The sequence below is a fragment of the Pipistrellus hanaki genome (genome assembly GCF_964339955.1).
Source record: "Pipistrellus hanaki genome assembly, chromosome: X".
NCBI classification, from domain to species: domain Eukaryota; kingdom Metazoa; phylum Chordata; class Mammalia; order Chiroptera; family Vespertilionidae; genus Pipistrellus; species Pipistrellus hanaki.
In genome coordinates, this window is record NC_140524.1 from 102,569,866 (window position 1) to 102,590,540 (window position 20,675).

Genomic DNA, 20,675 nt, shown 5'->3' on the forward strand with positions numbered 1-20,675 from the left:
CAGAAGGCAGATGGCAAGTGGGCAGTGGGGACAGTGCCCCCCTCCCAGCGCGCCCCGGGCCCCCGTGCCACCCCGCAGGGACATGGCAGGTGCTGTGGCGGGAAACGGCCTCAATGGGCCACGGCGTGGGAAAGCCGGGGTGAGGCAATGCTAAGGAGTTCCTGGCTGCGGGACAGACGGGAACCCAGCACAGGCGCATTCCAGATCTGCGGGAGATCGAGCGTAACCGAGGGGAGCTCCCCACGCCCACTGGCACTCGCACGCTCTTGCGCATCACCCTCTGGAGCTGCACCCGGACTGGCCCTGCCCTGCCCTGGCCCGGAGCGGGGGAGGCGCTGAGATGCCTCCTCCCGACCGCGCAGAGCCCGCCCCCGCTCCCACCGGAAAGCCAATGCTGCCGATGACTCTGTTCATCACAAATGTCGCAGCCCTTTTCTGAAGACGCTTCTAAGGGGCCGGGCCACGAGGGCTGCGAGAGAAATGCCAATGACAGCCATCTCTACATCAGCGGTATGCTATCTCACCTGCGAGGCTGGCACGAACGCAAAAGCGTGGCAGCACCTTCTGCTGGCAGAGCCCTGGGAGCCGGAGCGCTCGCCTGTCGGTGCTGGGAAGGCAGATGGGGCGCCCCTTAGAGGGGGGGACGGGGATTTCTAAAAGGACCCCTGGTGCGGCTGCCCTCTGACCAGCACACCCAGTTTCGGGAACTTAGGCTGACACCTTTCGTATCTGCGTGTGCACGGCATTGGGGAAAGCTGATGGGCAGCGTGATAAACGGATGTACCAGGCAGACAACGCCAGAGCCCACCAATCATCTTCACACCACAATGACATTCCGCCACACCCTGGCCAGTTGCTCAGTGGTTAGTGTCGGCCCAGGGGACCAGAGGGTCGCAGGTTTGATTCTCGGTCAAGGGCACAGGTTTGATTCTCGGTCAAGGGCACAGGTTCGATTCTCGGTCAAGGGCACGTACCTCAGTTGCAGGTGCCCCAGCTACAGTGGGGGCCCATGCAGGAGGCAACCAACTATGTGTCTCTTTCACGTTGATGTTTTGTTTTTTTTTCACTCTCCCCTTCCTACCTCCCTTCTGCTCTCTCTAGACATCAATGGGGGGAAATCCTCGGGTGAGGATGAACAAAAAGAGAGACAGACAGACAGGCAGCTGGAGAGTAACACCACCACCCACAAAACATACGTACCCCCCAAAAAGGGCAGAAAAAGAAACGGAACTTAATCAGATGAAGCCCCTCATGCTAATGACAGCAGTCTGCACATACAGCATGTGTGTGCTGTATTACATGACACATGCGCAGTCCAGCAGCCAAATCCACCGTCAGGGAAAGTCGATGGAAAAGCAAATAGCTTCTTCCACAAGGTTGTGAGAAGGAAAACCACAGGAGGGGGCAGGGTCAGACACACCAGCCAAGCGCACTGTGTGGGCCTCGCCTGAACGTGGACCCCCGTAAACGGAGAAGTGGGCAAACTCGGGGAGAAGGGACAGTATTAAGAGGTTACTATTCAGTGGGGGACAGGCGTCACGGTTATGTTTCCAAAGAAGCCCGCACGTTGCGGAAGGACAGTGATGGATTATGTGATTCTGGGAGCTGTGCAATAAGGCGGGAGGAGTTTGGAGATGAGGCATACTCGACCGAACACGGGGTCCGTTGTGTTGGCCGGTGAAGTGGGCCGAGGGGTGCAGGAGGGGGTCCATTACACTGTTTTCTCTCTCCTTTTGTATGTGTTTGACATTTTCCATCATTAAAAGTTTATATATATTACACACACACACACACACACACACACACACACACACATTCTATCAATAACCCAGAGACTGCGTTCATGGCCAGCTCCCATCTACAAAAATTAACAACATACATAGACTCAAAAAAAAAAAAATACAAAAGGTTCTTTTTTCCTCCCTTGGACCCGAGCGTAATGATGGATTTTCTCGCGAGCCAGGAAAGCGCACCAAGATAAACAAGCCGCGCTGCAAGCGTTCCGCACGGCCAAGCTCCCGGCGAGGCGCTCTGGAAAAGAATACATGGGTATTCTGGGAAGCGGGGCAGCACACCCCTTTCTGGGAGGAAAACCCGGGCTCCCCGCCTCAAGTCGGGGCTGGCACTCGTCTCCGAGAAGCCCCACTGCGGACCGCAGCGCGTGGGCTCCGTGCCGGCGCTCACGTCTGCCGCTGGGCTGTGCTGAGCGCCTTAGCGATGCCTGCCGAAGGCCTTCAGAATCCCTCAGTGAACATCCCGGGCTCAGGCCTCCATGCAAACGTGAGCCCCGCTCAGCACCAGGACATAACGGGCGCCTCGGTCTGGGCAGCCTGTGCCGCACAGGAAGGGATCGGATGGCGTGTAGCGCTCAGGATGCTAAGCGAGGCCTGCACCCACGCTTCCTCACCTCCCTGCGCCGTCACAGAGGAGGGGAGACATGCACAGTGACATCGCAACTCCGGTCCATGCTGCCTGGAGGGCAGCTCCGTCCGCACAGCTGGGCTGGGCGTCCCAGGACCGAGGCCGGGCCCAGAACCTTTCCCCCGCCCCCCCTCGGCCTCCGCCAGGCTCTGGCGGGGAGTGAGGGCTGTCCCCTGCATAGCCAGGGGCCTGTGTGCATGGCTGCTCCCAAACATGGGGTCCCGCCCGGAGAGGAGAAGAGGAGAAAGGAAAGGCAGAGCCACAGTGCACTGCTCACTCCGTGCAGAGCTGCCTGCAGGTGTAAAGTTACACACACACCCCCCTCTCCCACCCGCTTCCTGTCCCAGGGTCCCAGGGAGCGGGGGCTGCCTTTTCCTGGTCTTAAAGCGCCCGCACAAGCGCCGAGGCGACTTCCCAGCAATGCCGAGGGGAGGGCTCTCGTCACTAAGCCTGGCCCTTGCTACTTTCCAGAGCAGCGATTTTCAACCTTTCCGTCGCATGGCACAGAGAGTGGTCACTGAAACCCTATGGCACACCCAAACGCAGTGCGCCTTTGTGGGTCTGACAGAGAGACAGGCATCGCTGTGACTCAGTCACACTGGGCGGCCACGGTCGTGTTGCTGTGGCCATTTCTTATGTGACGGCCTCAGGGGGAGAGGTGGGTGTCCCTGGCCAGGGACTGCATGATTGAGGAACCCTGCGGCACCCCGGCTGAAATCGGTGTTCTAGAGTCTTCGCTCTGAAGCTGAGGTGGGAATATAGGCTTTGTCTTCAAATAAGGGAATGGAGGCGGCCAGAGGGATGGCGACCAGGCAAAGGCACAGGCCTGGCCATCGGCTGTGGGAGGAGAGCCCACGGGGAAGGTGCCGGCGGACTCTCTTCTGAGCTCAGGGGGCCTGTGCCCCCGGAGCCCGGGCCAGTCGCCCCCACAGCCGCACAGGGCCCAGCGGAGAAGCTGGAGGGCCCAGGGACACCGTGAGTGAGCGGGAGTCTCCCTGGTGGTGAGAGAGCAGCAGGGCGGCCCAATGGCTGCGGGAAAGCAGCCTCAATCCACCAGGTCAGTCCTGGCGACCTCTGAGGCCCCACCGAGCGCATCTGTTTCTCTGCTAACTTCTTCTGTATTTTTATTTTTGTAATCCCCACCGGAGGGTATTTTTTCCAATGATCTTTAGAGAGAGAGGAGAAGAGAGGGAGGGAGGGAGGGAGGGAGGGAGGGAGGGAGAGAGAGATAGATAGAGAGAGAGAGAGAGAGAGAGAGAGAGAGAGAGAGAGAATATCAATGTGACAGAGACACATCGACTGGCTGCCTCCCGCACGTGCCTGGAGGCAGAGGAGTGAACCTAAAACCAGGTCTGTGCCCTTGACCAGGAATTGAACCCATGACCCTTCAGTCCCCGGCCAGCACTCTAACTGCTGAGCTAAACCGGCCGGGGCTCTGCTCATTTCTTATACGGCCCCCTCCTCATTTTAAAAAATCCTCACCTGAAGATAATTTTTCCATTGATTTTTAGAGAGAGTAGAAGGGAAGGAGGAGGGAAAGGGAAAGAGAGAAGCACTGATGTGAGAGAGAAACATCGACTGGTTGCCTCTGGCACACACCCTGACTGGGGCTGGGGATCAAACCTGCAACCGAGGTACTTGCCCCTGACTGGAACTCAAACCCGCGGCCATGCGGTGCGCAGGCCAATGCTCTACCCAGTGGTCAGCAAACTCATTAGTCAGCAGAGCCAAATATCAACAGGACAATGATTGACATTTCTTCCGAGAGCCACATTTTTAAACTTAAACCTCTTCTAACGCCACTTCTTCAACACAGACTCGCCCAGGCCGTGGTATTCTGTGGAAGAGCCACACTCAAGGGGCCAAAGAGCCGCATGTGGCTCTCGAGCCGCAATTTGCCGACCACTGCTCTAGCCAGGGAGCAACCATGCAGGCCTCTGCTATTTATTACCCAGCCCCTTAGCAGACGTGACCTCGCAGGCGTCTGTGCTCTGGAGGCGCTGGGATGTGCGGGGAACATCTCGGAGCTCGCTGTGTGCGGGAACAAGGCTGCGAAGGCAGAAAATGAGCAACAAAGCCAGTGGCCCAGACTGCAAAGCAGCCTGATTGGCTTAAGAACAACTTTTGTAGAAGCTGAGGGACGAGGGCTAATTAAAGGAAGCCCCACTGAGGGCCAAATCGCCGGAGGATGGCACACACACACACACACACACACACACACACACACTGCCGGGTAATGGTGCAGAAAGCAAGGGCTGGCCAAAGGGTAAGACTCAGCTCACGCCAAGCAGCACCAAAACCCACCGCCCGGAGGGGCCTGCAGGGGCAGGGAGGGTAGGAGCGCCACACAAAGCAAGCCCTCTGGGCAGGACCCCGCTCACCTTGCCACTGTGTCTCCCCGGTGCTGAGCACACGGCCTTAATCAAAAAATGGTCAAATGAACCCACCAGACCGATCCGGCTGCTTCAACAGCGGAGCTCCCGCTAGCGCTGAGCCCCGGGCTGGCATGCCGGCTAAGCGCCCTGCACGTGAGGTTGAGAGAGTGCCATCGTCAAACGCTCACATTCCCCAGTGCCTCCATAAAGGGCAAGACTGCCGTCACCCGTGCCACCGTCGCTGCCCCTGCCACCTCCCTGAGAACAGTGCCAGCCGCTTCCTGCCGTCTGCTGAAGGCTGACTGTGTGCTGGCGCTGCCTCCTGGCCATTCAGCCTGATGAGCGTTGCTGTGGACTGAATCGTGTGATCTTTCTCCCCCCCCTCCCCCCCGCCCGGGGATGGTATTTGGAGATGGGGCCTGTGTGTGGTGATCAGCCTGAGATGAGGTGGGAGAGGTGGAGCCCCATATGGGGTCAGGGTCCTTATAGGAAAAGGAAGACACGCCAGAGCCCAGAGCTCCCTCGGAACCCCCGCCACGTGAAGACACAGCGAGAAGCAGGTCCTCACCAGGTACCGAACTGGCCCGCTCCATTGCTCTTGGACTTCCAGCCTCCAGCACTGTGCGAGGGCAATGTCTGCTGCTTAAGCCGCCCCGTCCGCGGTGTTTCGTGGCAGCAGCCAAGCTGGCTAAAACAATCCCCAGGGACAGTGAGAACAGCAGGCACAGCAGGCACAAAGCACATGCCCACGTGCAGCAAGCGGAGCCAGGCTCTGGAGCGAGAGAGAATGACTCTTGACCAACAAGCATACCCCTTCTTAAGAAAACCAATTCTTCCAGACCAGCAACAGCCCCGTTTAGGAAATAACTTTGGTTCATTCCATGTGCTGACTCCACACAGCTCACAAGTCAGAAACTCATCCCCAGACTCTTAGAGGGGATGAAGTTTTCATCGTGAAGATGCCAACACGAGGAAGACCTACAGACCAGACCGCCCAATAGCATGGTCTGTGACGATGGAAATATTCTATCCGCTGTGCTGGCCAAGGCCATGGCCACCAACCCGGTGGTTCTCCACTGGGGGCGAATGGGCCTCCGGGGAACACGTGGCCAAGCGTGGAGGCGTTGTTGGCTGCAACAAGTGGGCGGGACCAAGCCAGGGATGCTGCTGAGCATCATCTGGTCCGCAGGACTGCCCGCCACAGAAAGTCTCAGCGCCGAGGTGGGGAGATCTACACTCGCCACATGTGACTGCTGAGCATCTCGGATGTGGCTACTGGGGCTGGGGATGAATTATTCTATTTCAATTGAATTTGAATTTTTAGAATAAAAAAAATGGAGAAATAGAAGCTGACAAAATTGGAATTCCAACTTAAACGGCCATGTGATTCTCCACAGCAGCTATGGAGAATGTGGACAAATATAAAACAAAGGTCTGGTTTCCAAAGAGTTCCCCTTAAAGGAACAGAGTGTCTATAAGGCAGACACTCTTATGCTCGGGGTCGGGAAGCAATGAGCGTAAACACAGTCCTAGAAGCAGGCGCCCCGGAAGCTCTCGGACTCATGCCCAGGCACCGAGAGGTCAGCACGAAAGGAAACCCCGGGCTCCGTCCCTTCAGCGCGGGCAACTCACTCTTGCAGGGTCTCCACCCCCTTCTCTTTGTACTGCAGCTCCTGCTTCATCTGCGCCAGCTCTCGCTTCAATCTGGAAAGCTAAAGATAAAGAACAGTTTTTGCAAAACTTGCTGTGAAAAAGGATTTCTACAGTTGTTATCACTGTCATTGAAATTTCTGCTTAGTTTGCCATTCATGGGCTCATCTGCTCTCTCCATGAGCTTCCATTCACAGGCATGCTGGGTGGCTCAGTGGTTGAGCATCAACCTATGAACCAGGAGATCACGGCTCGATTCCCTCTCAGGGCACATGCCTGGCTGCGGGCTCGATCCCTAGTGTAGCTAGGGTGTACGGGAGGCAGCCGATCAATGTTTCTCTCTAGTCATTGGTGTTTCTCTCTCTCCCTCTCCCTTCCTCTCTGAAATCAATAAAAATATTTTTTATTTAAAAATAAAATAGCCCTTGCCGGTTTGGTTCAGTGGATAGAGTATCATCCTGTGAGCCAAAAGGTCCCGGGTTCGATTCCCATCAAGGGCATGTACCTCTATTGCAGGGTCCTCCCTGGCCTGGACCCTGGTCAGGGCTCATGCAGAAGGCAGCCAATCGATGTGTTTCTCTCACATTCTCTCTTCCACTCTCTAAAAGTCAATGGGAAAAATATCCTCGGGTGAGGATAAAATAAAATAAAATGCCGAAACCAGATTGGCTCAGTGGATAGAGCGTCGGCCTGCAGACTGAAGGGTCCAGGGTTCGATTGCGGTCAAGGGCATGTACCTTGGTTGCGGGCACATCCCCAGTAGGGGGTGTGCAAGAGGCAGCTGATCAATGATTCTCTCTTATCGATGTTTCTAACTCTCCCTCTCTCTTCCTCTCTGCAAAAAATAAATAAAAATAATTTTTAAAATAATTAAAATAAAATAAAATAAAATAGCCGCACTAGAAGGGCTGCATTCCTCACATCCCAAAGTCCTAGCACTTCCTGCCCACGGGAAGCACACGGACTTTCTTCCTCCCGGTGCTGACTTGGTCCTCAGTCAGCAAACTGGGGGCACTTTGCCCGCCTTCCCTGGTCCTGGCTCCGCAGAGCCACAGAGGAGGCCCCGCAGCTGCGAGCGCAGTCTCCACCCCTCGCCTGGTGCTCACTCAACAGATTCTGGGCCCCGCTCCAGGCCTGCGTGAAAGCTGGGACGGGGAGGGGGGCTCGCACGGTTCACCAACTCCCAGGGGTGTTTCTGAGACACCACCGCAGGAGGCTTCATTTCCAAGGTGTCTCCTGTGTTCTGATGCAAATGCAACGAAACGGAGCCCTCGCCAGACCAGCAAGCCGAGGGGCTGAAGTGGTGGGAGGAGGGGCCAGGTGACTTTTTGTTAGACGGGCTGCGGTTTTAAAATGAAATAGTGGCCCTCCTGTTGGACAAGAGTGGAGAGTACAAGCAAATATAATAATAACCCATGAAAGGAAAATCTGAGTAAAATGTGAGGGTCAGACACGCCGGCCACCCGAAAATGAGCCATGATCAGGATGGCGCGTAGGAATGCATACGGGCACCGGGTTACTCACCCTATCCCGGCGACTGGCTATTTCTGCTTTAATCTGGTGTGGGTCGTACTTTGTATTCGTTGAATATCCAGAGAAGGCTAAACAGAAGGAAAACATTGCGTTTAATAAGGGATCCTTTCAAATAAAGAAATGCACACAGACAGGAACTCCGGATTCTCCCCGTTAAATGATGAGGTCTCAGCTTCACGTGTTGGTACTGGCTTCAGAAGAATCCCCACTTCCCCGCCTGCATCTGCGTGTCTGATCTCTGCCCGAGGCCTGCCTGCGGGGCCCGCGGCTCAGACCAGATGCCACAGGTAAAGCAGCTGCGCCGCCGCCGCTGCAAACCCAGCTCCACCGCCGCGAGCGCGCCAGGAGGGGAAGGTGTGATTACGAAAAACCGCTCTTCCTGGCAAATAGCACACACGCTGGGAACCATTTTTACTTTCCTTTAAAATGCCCACACGGCCTGGCCGGTGTGGCTCAGTGGTTGAGCGTTGACCTAGGAACCAGGAGGACGAGGTTCGATTCCTGATCAGGGCACAGGCCAGGGTTGCGGGCTCGATACTCAGTGTGGGGCGTGCAGGAGGCAGCGGGTCAGTGATTCTCTCTCATCACTGATGTTTCTCTCTCGCTCCCTCTCCCTTCCTCTCTGAAGTCAATAAAATACATTTCTTTTTAATGAATGAATAAATAAATAAATAAAAATGTGCACACACAGGAGGCTTGGGGAGGATAGAGCCAAAAAGTCAACTGTGGTTCTTTCAATACAAAAGATGTTCTTTTTATTTCTGTCCTCTCTGCAGTCCCCAGATGAACAATTGTTGACGTAAGAGAGAAAGCATGCACTCAAGACGTAGAAAATGAGAAAGGCAGCTCCTAGCACTGCGCCTGCACCGCCAGCCAGGCTAAGGGAGAGCTGCGCTTCCAGGCTGGCTGCTACGCAGAACTCCAGAGAAGCCTCCAGCCCCCCTGCCCCCCCGTATTCCAGCAGCCCATTGCTGATGGCTGTCTGGCTAAAGCAGGGGTCTTCAAACTATGGCCCGCGGGCCACATGCAGCCCCCAGGGGAGTCTGATCCGGCCCGCCAGGTTTTTTGGGCAGTGAGCGCAGCCGAGGTGTTACAGTAGGAATTAGTAGTTCATATAGTCCGGCCCTCCAGCTCTCTGAGGGACCGTGATCTGGCCCCCACTTTAAAAAGTTTGAGGACCCCTGGTAAAGCGTATCGCAGGGACATGGGTCCTTTTTTTTGTTTTTTAATATCTTTTATTGATTTTTTACAGAGAGGAATGAGAGGGATAGAGAACTAGAAACACTGGTGAGAGGGAAACATCCATCAGCTGCCTCTTGCAACAAAATGCTTTTTTGTACACTGGGGATGTGCCCACAATCAATGTACATGCCCTTGACCAGAATCGAACCCGGGACCCTTCAGTCCGCAGGCCGACGCTCTATCCACTGAGCCAAACCGGCCAGGGTGGGACATGGGTTCTTAAAAGGAGCAGGACACATGCTCTAACCTCCGGCTACAGACAGGCGTCACTACAAGCAGCTGGTCCCTGGGGGGAGCGAGGCTCGCAGAGCTGGTCACTGTGCGCGGTGTGGTCACCTGTGCGCGGTGCGCAGCGAGCACCGAGCGTTTCCTGCGCATGAGCAGCCAGCGGCGCTACCCACGCTGGCGCCCTGTGCACGGCTAGTTCCTCGTGCTTCCGTGTCCTTGCTCTGAGGCCTCTGAAGCTGTCAGCTTTGGGGGTGCAGTGACTTGGTTTCTAGCTCTCCCTGAGCGTGGCTTCCTGTTGGTGGCTCCGGTGGCTCCGAGGTGTCGTGTTTGCTCAGGCCCTGCTCTGCTTCCAAGACCCAGTTTCCCCGGGTCTCCTGGGGGAGAGGGGCACCTGGCAGGGTCAGGGTGCTGGGAGTCATCTGCCTTGGGTCCTTCTCTTTACCGTCACCTGCTCAGAAGGCCCATCTGCAGGCGGTGACCCTTCTGCCACTCCTTCCACCTGAGGTCCGAAGGCTGTCATTGAGATCACTGGGAGCGCACATCTAGAAACTAGTTCAAAACCATGTCCTGACTTTCTCCTGGGAAGGATGGCTCAAGACCAAGTGGCTTCCACAGCAAGGTTATTTAGCCCCAACAATACTCAAAGTGAATTTGAGCAGCTGATATCTCCTTTAAAAACACCCCCCACACACATTCTGTCCAGCCGGTGTGGCTCAGTGGTTGCGCGTCAACCTATGAACCAGGAGGTCACGGTTAGATTCTGAGTCAGGGCTCATGCCAGTGTGGGGCGTGCAGGAGGCAGCCGATCCATGATTCTCTCTCATCACTGATGTTTCTCTCTCTCCCTCTCCCTTCCTCTCTGAAATCAATAAAATTTATATGTATTTTTTAAAATAAAAACAACAGTTCTATGGCAAACCTCCTATGTAAGCCCCCGTCAGTCAGAACACTGAACCACTGGAATCCACTGGAAATAAATATCAGCAGGAGCAAAGTGTTTGCCAATTTTATGTTCTTATATTTCCAATCGTAATCTCTCCAGACATGGAGTAAAATGTTTTTAAAATGGAATTCTCTCTCAGACGAAGAATGTCTATTTCCAAATCCTGCAGCTTCTATCTTGTCTGGCTCTGGTTTCACTGCGGATCAGCGATGAATCATTCCTCTGACATCTCCCAGTTCGGCTTCTGGGACCTGTTTCTCAGACCTGGCTGAAGGGGCTCCCGCTGGGACCCGGAGAACATGCACACGGGCCGAGGCCTTGCTGACTCCTCACTTTCCCGTGTCAGCTTGTCACCTTCGTGTGAGGGACAGCGTGCCGACAGGCGCCACCCGGATCGCTCCGGCTGGGGTTCGAGAAGCAAGCCCACCCCCAAGTCTAGGGAAGTTAATCAAGTTCACCCAGTGCCATGCTCGCAGCTCGTGGCCACAAAACTTGAAGTGCACTTGGGAGGGGGAGCAGGGACAATCGGACACATACATGGCATCCGGCCCCCTCTCATTCCCAGCTCCCAGCTCCCAGCTCCCTGCCACTGTCAGGTGCCGCTCTCTCCCAGGAGACCCGGGGAAACTGGGTCTTGGAAGCAGAACAGGGCCTGAGCAAACACGACATCCCGGAGCCACCGAAGCCACCAACAGGAAGCCACCCACATGGAGGACTGCTTTGTAGTCCTCCATGGACGTGCGTCTTTTCTGTGCGCTGCGGCTGAGGCCACCTGAATGGCACACGCGGTCTTACTTACACTGATACCTTCGTGTTACCTTTGCTACAGCCTCTGAAATTATAACATTCCAGGCAGGGATGAGGGAAAAGTCCACTCCGGTGCCTAAGACGGTGAGCACACCTTATCTTCAAACGCTAAGGGGAGTTGCAAACGCTGGCGTAGCTTTTAAGAATATAATTCAATTTCTACAAATTCCCAGTTCCTCATGTCTGCCAGGAAGCCTAATGGAATCCGTTTCTGGAGTCCAAGAAATAGCTCAGGGCTCCAGCCCCCATCTGTAACAGCACGCGCTGTACATCATTTAGAAAGAGAGCTACCTTCCTCTGTTAAGACATGTCTGCAATCTCGGGTTTTACGATAAATACCAGACTTTCACCTCTGAAGCTTTTTTCTCTCTTGACGAGCTGAGTGGGCAGAGCTATTAAATAGCTTAAGGAGCCCACTGAGGTCTGCACATTGTTTGGGATGGTATAATCACCAGGGCTTAGTTGAGTTGCACCACAACAATGTAAATGATTGTACCTTGCTATTATAGGGTGCCTTTCACACTTATTTCATCTATTCTCATAAAAATCTTTGTGAGGGATGATGATTATGCCCCCCACTTTAGAGATTAAAGACTGCGTCTGCAGTGACTTGATCTGCATTATGCCATCAAGTCCCAGAGGCGCTTGTGTCTGGAACCTGGGCTGCTACGGGTCAGCTGTCCAACATCCCTTAAGCAGATTAGCTTTGCCAGCCTAGGAGGGAATGGCCCTTCGGCTCCCCAGAGCCCATTGGCCCACAAGCGGACCAGACCTGTGTTTTTAACACTCAAAATGCTGCAGAGCGCAGTCCTCCTGGTGCATTTCCTTCCCAGGGTACTGAAAGGGGAGCTGTGTGTCTGTCTGCCTGTCTGTCTGTCTCTCTTCCCCGCAGGCCTCCTCCCGCTGTGAGAGGAGGTCACACCCCAGGCGGATGGAATGCTTTCAAAGCCCAGTAGCCCTTCTTCAAAGACATCCTCGGACAGACAGCTCCTCCAGCCCAGGTGCGCCTCCAGGCTCCGATGGAGGGGGTGCTCGGGGAGCCGGGAGCCGGAGGAAAGGAGGCAGGTCCCGACAGACTCCACGCTGACAGGTACTAATTACCGGCGCTGCGATAACCAGGCCCACAGAGGAGGGCACCACATTTTTTAAAAGGCACCATAAGCACGGGATCAAACCCCTCCAGCCCACTGGAGACCCGCGGGAGTAGCAGCGAGCAGCCACCAAATGGCAGCGAGGAATCCCGTCTAGGGCAGACGGGGGATTATCTCTCAGTAAACATGTGTGCTCCGTCGCAGCCTTCTTGCCAGCTAATACCTGTGAAAAGCGCTGTGTGATCCATTTTTCTCCAGCCTGCTCCGACATGCTCGGGGAGGGAAAACAAAAGGCTAAATGGATGGACTTTGGCCCGTGGCCTAATCTAGATAGCAGATGATGAGAAGCCCTTCAGCGGAGAGAAGATAGTCCTGTGGGAGGGCCTGGAGCTTCAGAAAGAATGTTGGCAGCGCTGATGGCTGATAAGGTCAAGCTTCACCACCACCTAACTCAGGAATTCAGGGTGGATCAGCACTATCCCAACAGAGATAAGGCGGCTCTTTCCCAGCCACCCAAAGAGACGTGGTGGAGGCTTCTGGGAGCTCCTGGAGCCAGGGTAACATGGAGAGCCATGTTCCCGCTGCTGAGAGTCCATCGAGGCTAGTGGTCTCAGCGCTCAGAACCACTTGGGGAATAAACACTGTCTGCCCCCCTCATAGCCAACTCAACCCAAACCCGCACCCAGGCGGCGGCAGCGTTCACAGGCCTCTGGGAGGCTGCGCAGCTGGCAGAGTGGAGAGCCACCGGGGTAGCCCGGGACTGCGGCACTTCCCCTTCGAAGGGCCAGAGTGTTTCTGGCTTTGGGGGCCATAAGAGTCTCTGTCTCAACTCAACTCTCCCTGCGTAGCTGCTACAGACGATAGGTGAGTGAATGGATATGGCTGTGTTCCAATAAAACTTTATTAACAAATCCCCTGAGTGGACAGTACTTAGCCTGCGGGCCATCCGTAATTTGTTGGCCTGTGGTTCAGACTATGATTTACCCAGGCAAGAACCCCCTCCAAGAGATGCTGCAAATGGCCAGATACTCCACCTCAGCACATCCGGAGGCCAGAGTTTCTCAGGAAGAATGAATGAAAACGTTAACTCCAGGGAAAAAAAGTTTCTGAAATAACGAACGTCTTCAGCATTAAAAAGAAGGCAAATAGAACATATTAGCATGAAGACAGTAAGAGAGAACTCTACAAAATGGAGCTACAGAAAACGTACTGGGACTGGGTACCAAACCGCTAGCTCACCGGTCCACACAAATCAGGTTCTTTTAGCCTTATGGGGACACGCAAGCTCAAATCTCTGTTCCAGCAAAGCACCTACATCTGCTTTGGTCAGGGGCAAAATGACCTAGACGTTCTTAGTTACCAGATGGTACAATATTAACACCGGATCTTTTCTCTCCAATGAATGGGGTTTTGCTCCGGTGAGTCCCATCGCTCAGGGGCATCTGTGAGAGTGCGGGCAAGATGCGCTGCCCCCGCTCCCCCCTCCTCTTTCCCCTGCTGCTCCAATCCTGGAAATGGCTGTTCTAGTTCATTCTTCCATTCGCCATCGTGGCCTCATTCCCCCTATGATCAGCCAGAAGGGATAAATCAGCCATTAGGGATAAATCCCACCATTTATGTACACCAACACCGGGTGCTATCTTTAGTTTACAGTCCTCCGTGGGCCATGAGAAAGTCAGAAAGCGGAAGGCGCTCTGCCTTCCACTTGCCCCATGCAGTGTTGCCAAACAGTCCGATGACTTGTCAGCTTACAGCCGGTGTTTATTCGCAGATCACTGGAGCAATGGGAGGGCAAGGGGTTCCAAAACCCATGCTCTGGAAGCTGCCCCTGCCGTGTCTAGGAAAGAGTCCAGAGCACTGAGGCTACATGCACAGCCAGGCTGGGTTCAAATCCAGGTCCACCATTGACTGGGCATGTGGCCGTGAAAAAGTAGCTCAGCCTCTCCAACACTCAGTTCCTCGTGCGTCCCACGGAGGTAGCACCGCGTGCTTCCCAGTGTGGCTATCACAGCCGTGCCCGGAACACTCTGGGTCGCTAAATATTGCTTCTCTGAGCTTCAAGTTACCAACAATGAAGGAATCGTGGGAAATGAGCCCAAGTGTCATTCTGATCCTAGGACAGAGCAGGGCGCCCTCCCCGCTCTAAATGACTAGCTCTGAGCGCCAGCTGGGCTGGGAGGCCTGAGCGCCGACTGCAGCCCCGGGTGCTACAGATCCTCCCAGCAGCTCCCGACGTGGGCCCAGCCTCTCTAGGTGACATCGTTAGAGGAGGTTGTCGGGAAACGGAGTCTGAGGGGCATGTGAGAATTTCAAGTCAACACCACGGTCATGTTTCCTCTGCTGAAGGTTTCTCCAGATGCCACTTGGAAGCCAGCATCATCGGAGCTGCTTCTCCCCTGGGCATCCATCACATCCCCTGGGCACGGGAGGAGGGAACCCGGTGCGACTCCCCATTGTCCCCCGTGTGAAGGGAGTGCACAGCCTGGAAATCGAAAACTGGCTGCTGCCCTGACCGGTTTGGCTCAGTGGATAGAGCGTCGGCCTGCAGACTGAAGGGTCCCGGGTTCGATTCCAGTCAAGGGCATGTACCTTGGTTGCGGGCACATCCCCACGAGGGGGTGTGCAGGAGGCAGCTGATCGATGTTTCTCTCTCATCGATGTTTCTAGCTCTCTATAAATGGATGGATGGATGGATGGATGGATGAAAACTGGCTGCTGAGGGATGTCCCCGCTCCACAGGACCACAGGCTCTGAACCAGGCCCTAATCCTCTCGGAACCCCCGAGGCTGGGCGGGCTCCTCCCTCGCACCCTGCGCTGGGTGTGCAATCTGCGAGCTGCGGTAGGTCCTCCTCCATTTGCACTCGCAAGGGCTCCAGTCCTGAGCCCCAAGCTCGCTGGCTGCACTGGAATCGGAGCCCCCAGGTAAGACACCCCGTCTCCCCCGGGCAAGTGGTCCTTCCAATCACCGGCCAGAACTCCCCTCTAACTTGTCCTGCTCCTCCTTCTCTCCCAGCATTCTGGGAAACACTGACTGGAGAGCCTCTTTGGAGACCTAACCACAAGGACCATGGGACAGGTGAGGTGCTACTGGAGGAAATTATTGGGTTGAATCATATGAAATGACCAATATTCAGCCCTCTTGAAGCGACAGAAATGACCATTTTATACGGGTCAACCTAGCTTCTACCAAGCAACTTTCTGAAAGGTTGAGAATCGCTAACTCCGTGTTCTCAGAAACACGAAAAGCCAGCACTTCCGCCACATGTGACTTCGAGGCACCGAGCCGATGGCTGCCCATCCTACGGGATCAGTTCAAGGGGACCAGATGCTGGGCCATCAAAATCATCTTACAAGATCTCAAAAAACTGAAATTTTACATAGTGCCATCTCTGACCTCAAGGGAATTAAATTAGAAAATCAACACCGTGACATTTTCAAAAGCCCCGGCAACTGACTGTCACAGAACCCGGGGGTCAAAGGAAATGAGGAAATATCCTGAACTGGCCGAAAAGGCAAACGCCAGACTGCGAGGACTGCGGTTAAAGTGATACTTAGAGGGGAATCTCTGCCCTCAGAGGCCGTGTGAGGAAATCAGAAAGGTCTGAAGTCAATGATCCACGTTTTCACTTTAGGACGCTAGAAAAAGGAAGAATAAGTTAAAGCCAAACTAAGTAGCAGGAAGAAAATAAAGAAAAGAAAGCAAAAAAAATGAAACATAGACAAGAAATGGGGGAAGGTGGGAGGCAACCCAAAAGCCAGTTCATCGCAAAGATAAATAGAGCTGATAAAAGCATAGCTACACTGACTGCGAGAAAAAAGCAGGCACGAATGATAAATATCAGGAATGAACGAGAGAGGACCCCACCTCGGGGCCGCAGGAATTAGAAGAATTATAAGGGAGCTTTGCGAAAACTTGACAAACTTGACTAATTCCCTGGGGGCTGATTCCAGCTCTTTACCTGTTTTTTAAGCTTTTCTCAGAACCAGCCACACACGTGGTCTCGGCTGCTCCCGCAGCGGGACAACAGGCTGAGCAGTGGCCACTGAGACCACGCGGCCCACAGATCCGAACGTATTTCCTCTCTGGCCCTTCGGAGCAGCGCTTACTGAAGGGCAGCTGAGATAAATAGACAGGTTCCTTGAAGCACACAAACACTGGAATTGCTTCGGGAAGAAGCAGAAAATCTGAACAGACCCGGACCCCGCAAAGGTACTGGTTTTGTGCTCACAGCATTCTCACAAAGAATGCCGGGCCCCGGCGGCTTTTCTGGTGAATTCCATCACATGGCTCCAGAGGCACTAATGCCAGCCCCACACAAGCTCTTTCTGAGAGCGAGGCCGAGGGAACGCTTTCCCCATTCATTCTGGGAGGACAGTGTTATCCTGATACCCAAATCCGAGAAAGACATGACAAGAAAAGAAAAACCGACAGAGATTTACAGAGCCCAGCCTCTGAGAGCTGGCATGAAGGTGACTCACTGCATTCTAATGGGCAGTTAAAAAAAAAAAAAAAAGGCATCTAGGACATGCGAATATCTGAAGAATGAGAGAAAACAGCCTGACAACAACATGCCATTAGACCGGAGGCCCCGCATTCTCGCAAGGCGCGTGTCAGAGACCACATTAAATCCTGTTCCGGGAAGGGGGGGGGGCCACCTCTCTCTCCTGCGGTTTACATACCTTCCACTGCAGCCGCGGGGAGAGAGACCCAGGCCCCTCAGCCCTAGCTCTGTTCTAGATAAAAGCTTTGACCGGGGCCTAATGCTCAGCGCTGGGCCCCCACAGCCAAATGCCTGCGCTATGGCCGGCATGTCACCGGTAGGTCTTTCCACGAGTCAGCTAGACTCCGGCTTCCAGACGGTAAAAGCTGCTGCTACCAACGCTGACGTTCTCCCCAGGCTCGCTGGCACCCAGGCCAGCAGGGCCCTGCGCCTATGGCGGCTGGCAAGGTGGCAGCTCCGGGGAGGGTCTGACTGGGTCAGATCAGAACACCTTGCCTCCGAGCTGGGCCTGGATCGTCAAGTACCCAAGATCTACTGACACAGTGAAACGGGGCCTGCTCCGCAGCCTCCCACACCGACAGGGACTCCCTCCGTGGACACTAGTGCGTGTCCAGCTAGCTTGAAGGGCAGAGAGCCCCGCTTCCCTGGTTACACTGAGTCCCTCCACCGTCGGCGGCGGCCCGAGAAAGGACCCTCCACAGAGACAGGTACTGGACACGTGGGAAGGTTCCCGATCTTTCCATCTGGGAGCGGCAGAACCCTGGGTGGCTTCCCCGAGGCTCAGCGACACAGCTAATGCACCAGTCTCCGCGGAGGCTTTCCCATGCCCCAAACACAGGCTGCTTCGTGTCACCGCCTGCAACTGGCTTATTCCCCTCTTCTCCGCCTGAACGTAAGCGCCATGCGGGCAGGGCCTTTCCCGTTGGCGCCACTGTATGCAGTGCCCGGGCACCAGTGAGGTACTTGGTGTTTGCTACAGGAGAGGCTAGCGCAGTGGTCGGCAAACTGCGGCTCTTTGGCCCCTTGAATGTGGCTCTTCCATAGAATACCACGGCCTGGGCGAGTCTATTTTGAAGCAGTGGCATTAGAAGAAGTTTAAGTTTAAAAAATGTGGCTCTCCAGCCGGGACCGGTTTGGCTCAATGGATAGAGCGTCGGCTTGGGGACTGAAAGGTCCCGGGTTCGATTCCGGTCAAGGGCATGGACCTTGGTTGCGGGCATATCCCCAGTAGGGGGTGTGCAAGAGGCAGCTGATCGATGACTCTCTCTCATCGATGTTTCTAACTCTCTATCTCTCTCCCTTCCTCTCTGTACAAAATCAATAAAATAAAATAAAAAAATAAAAAATAAATAAAAAAATGTGGCTCTCCAAAGAAATGTCAATCGTTGTGCTGTTGATATTTGGCTCTGTGGACTCATGAGTTTGCCGACCACTGGGCTAGCCTAGCGGGTGGCCCTCTGATTCCGGGGCAGCACACTGTGACCTACAGACACGAGTGGAAACTCTGAAGCTGCCTGGCCCAGTGAGGGCTGGCATGTGCAGATGACCCAGGAGGAATGGCTCTGAGAGACACATGTGCTAAGCGGACGCGGCAGGGGACTCACAGCTGGCGTAGGAGCGGCTGTCGTCCTCACACATTTTGTGCAGATGCTGGAACTCCTCCTGTGCCAGCTCGAACCGCTGCTGCTTGATCTGGTAGATTTCCTTCTTGGCATTGAGAGCCTCCTGGGCTACCACTAAGTACTCTTTCAACATCCGCTCCTGCTCGCGCCGCCACTGCTCTCTGGGGTCCTCGATCTGGGTGAGCTCTGAAATGAGAAGCAGAAGACGCGAGTGGAATCCACAGACACCACACAAAACATGCCAGGGACTCCAAAGTCACACCTCTAGGCTGGCCAACGGTCAGGCGGCTATGGCACTAGTGAGCTCGCAAATGAATGGCCAGGCCCTATCGGGTGTGGCTCAGTGGATAGAGCGTCAGTCTGTGGACTGAAGGGTCCTGGGTTCGATTCCAGTCAAGAGCACATGCCCGGGTTGGGGGCTCAATCCCCAGTAGGGGGCGTGCAGGAGGCAGCTAATCAATAATTCTCTCTCATCATTGATGTTTCAATCTCTCTCTCCCTCTCCCTTCCTCTCTCTAAAATAAAAATATATATTTAAAAAAAGAAAGAAAATGAATGACAAGGACTCATGCTATGAAGTCTACATAACAAACCTTCCTACAGTGTGGAACATCTTCTATTTTTATTTTTTAATATATATTTTTAATTTATTTCAGAGAGGAAGAGATAGAAACATCAATGAGAGAGAACCATGGATCAGCTGCCTCCTGCATGCCCCCTACTGGGGATGTGCCTGCAACCCGGGCCTGTGCTCTGATCGGAATGGAACCCTGACCTCCTAGTTCATGAGTCCATGCTCAATCAGTGAGCCATCTGGTGGGCGCACACCTTCTGTGTTTATATGCACAGTTAAAACGAGGAGAAAACTACACAGGCGTGAAGCTGCTCATTGGACAGGGGAGACAATCCCAGACGTTTCACACTGTGGTGAAATGTTGGCAGAGATGAGCCAAATGAACTCATGACGGTCAAGCTCACAGACTTCCGGTCCTCCGCTCACACCTCCACTAGGGTGCCTCGGCTCTGCTGCCCTGACTGGCTCTCCCCGCCCCCTCCCCCTCCCGCACCAGACAGCGCAGCCCTGCATTCCCCATGGACGTGCTGTCTCCTCCCGCCACCAGTCCCCACTTCCCACCTGCCTTCTCTCCCTGCAAGCGCCCACCTTTGCTTCTCCGCCAGGACGGCGCCTAAGGAACTCTGAGCCCTTCGCCCGAAGCAGAGCCCATTCTCAGGAAGCGCCCTTTTGTTCCCCAAATGGAAACCCAACCAAACCATGACACCTTTGCATTTAATCATGCCGCCCCTGCTCTGCCCACCAGGAAACCCTGTTCCCTTCCAAGACCCTTTGCAGAGACACCTTTTTCTGAAGCCTTCCCTGCCTCTCAGAGCACATACGTCCCTGTGCAGTGGCTGGGACTGCGGCTCCCACACTGAGCACATAATTGTTCCTCTATGTTTTTGTGTCCCACGTAAAGCACAGGCCCCCAGAAGGCAGGCACGCAGCGTCAGCCGTCTGCACATTCTCAGGCCCCTCCATCGGTCTGAAACCCGATTGTTGAATGAGGAACAGGAGGGGTGGTCTGCTCCGAGGACAGAGGGCCACGGTCCCGGCGTCAGATCCTGAGACTGAGCGGGCAGGCTGAGCAAATGGACAAGACACCCAGACTCGGGAAAGGCTAGCTCTCCTCATGCAATGACTCTCCTAGTGGAAGTAGGAAGTAAGTAAGAAGTGGGAAACGGGGTCCACATTCCCAGTTCCCAGACTACGGCGGCTCTGTTACAAGGCTGGCATATTGATACACACATGCAGGCTGCTCACAGGCAAAAGACAACAGGAGAGTGTTCATGGGAGAGAAAGGCTGATCAAACCCTCCACCCAAATCCTAAAGAAATACGCAGAATCCCAGCCGGCGTGGCTCAGTGATTGAGTGTGGACCTATGAACCAAAAGGTCACGGTTCGATTCCCAGTCAAGGGCACAGGCCCGGGTTGCAGGCTCCATCCCCAGTGTGGGGCGTGCAGGAGGCAGCCGATCGATGTTTCTCTCTCTCCTTCTCCCTTCCTCTCTGAAATCAAGAAAAATAAATACATTTCAAAGGAAGAGTTGGTTTCTCAGAAGCAAGTGTTCTGAGTGGGGTCTGGCCCTTAGGTACAAACTATTACAACAACAATAATCCTTCTTGTTCCTGGGCGTGGGGGGTTCTCTGAAGGTCCCAAAGGGAAGAGGGGGTGCTGGCTCATCCCAGCTGCGCTCAAGGAGG

General features: G+C 54.5%; 1 protein-coding gene across 7 annotated transcripts in view; it reads right to left on the reverse strand.

The window, feature by feature from the left end:
- WWC3 (WWC family member 3) overlaps nt 1–20,675 on the reverse strand; it is a 105,968-nt gene that overhangs the window by 42,453 nt on the left and 42,840 nt on the right. For 4 of the 7 annotated variants that reach the window (XM_084870008.1, XM_084870007.1, XM_084870011.1 and 1 more), the window contains exons 3-6: nt 18,398–18,601; nt 7,971–8,047; nt 6,429–6,508; nt 5,365–5,484 (exon numbers count right to left, since the gene is read on the reverse strand). In XM_084870008.1, the coding sequence (XP_084726134.1) occupies nt 5,365–5,484; nt 6,429–6,508; nt 7,971–8,047; nt 18,398–18,601 (481 nt within the window). The remainder of the gene's footprint in view (nt 1–5,364; nt 5,485–6,428; nt 6,509–7,970; nt 8,048–18,397; nt 18,602–20,675) is intronic. The other 3 variants (XM_084870009.1, XM_084870013.1, XM_084870012.1) reach the window with 1 other exon arrangement.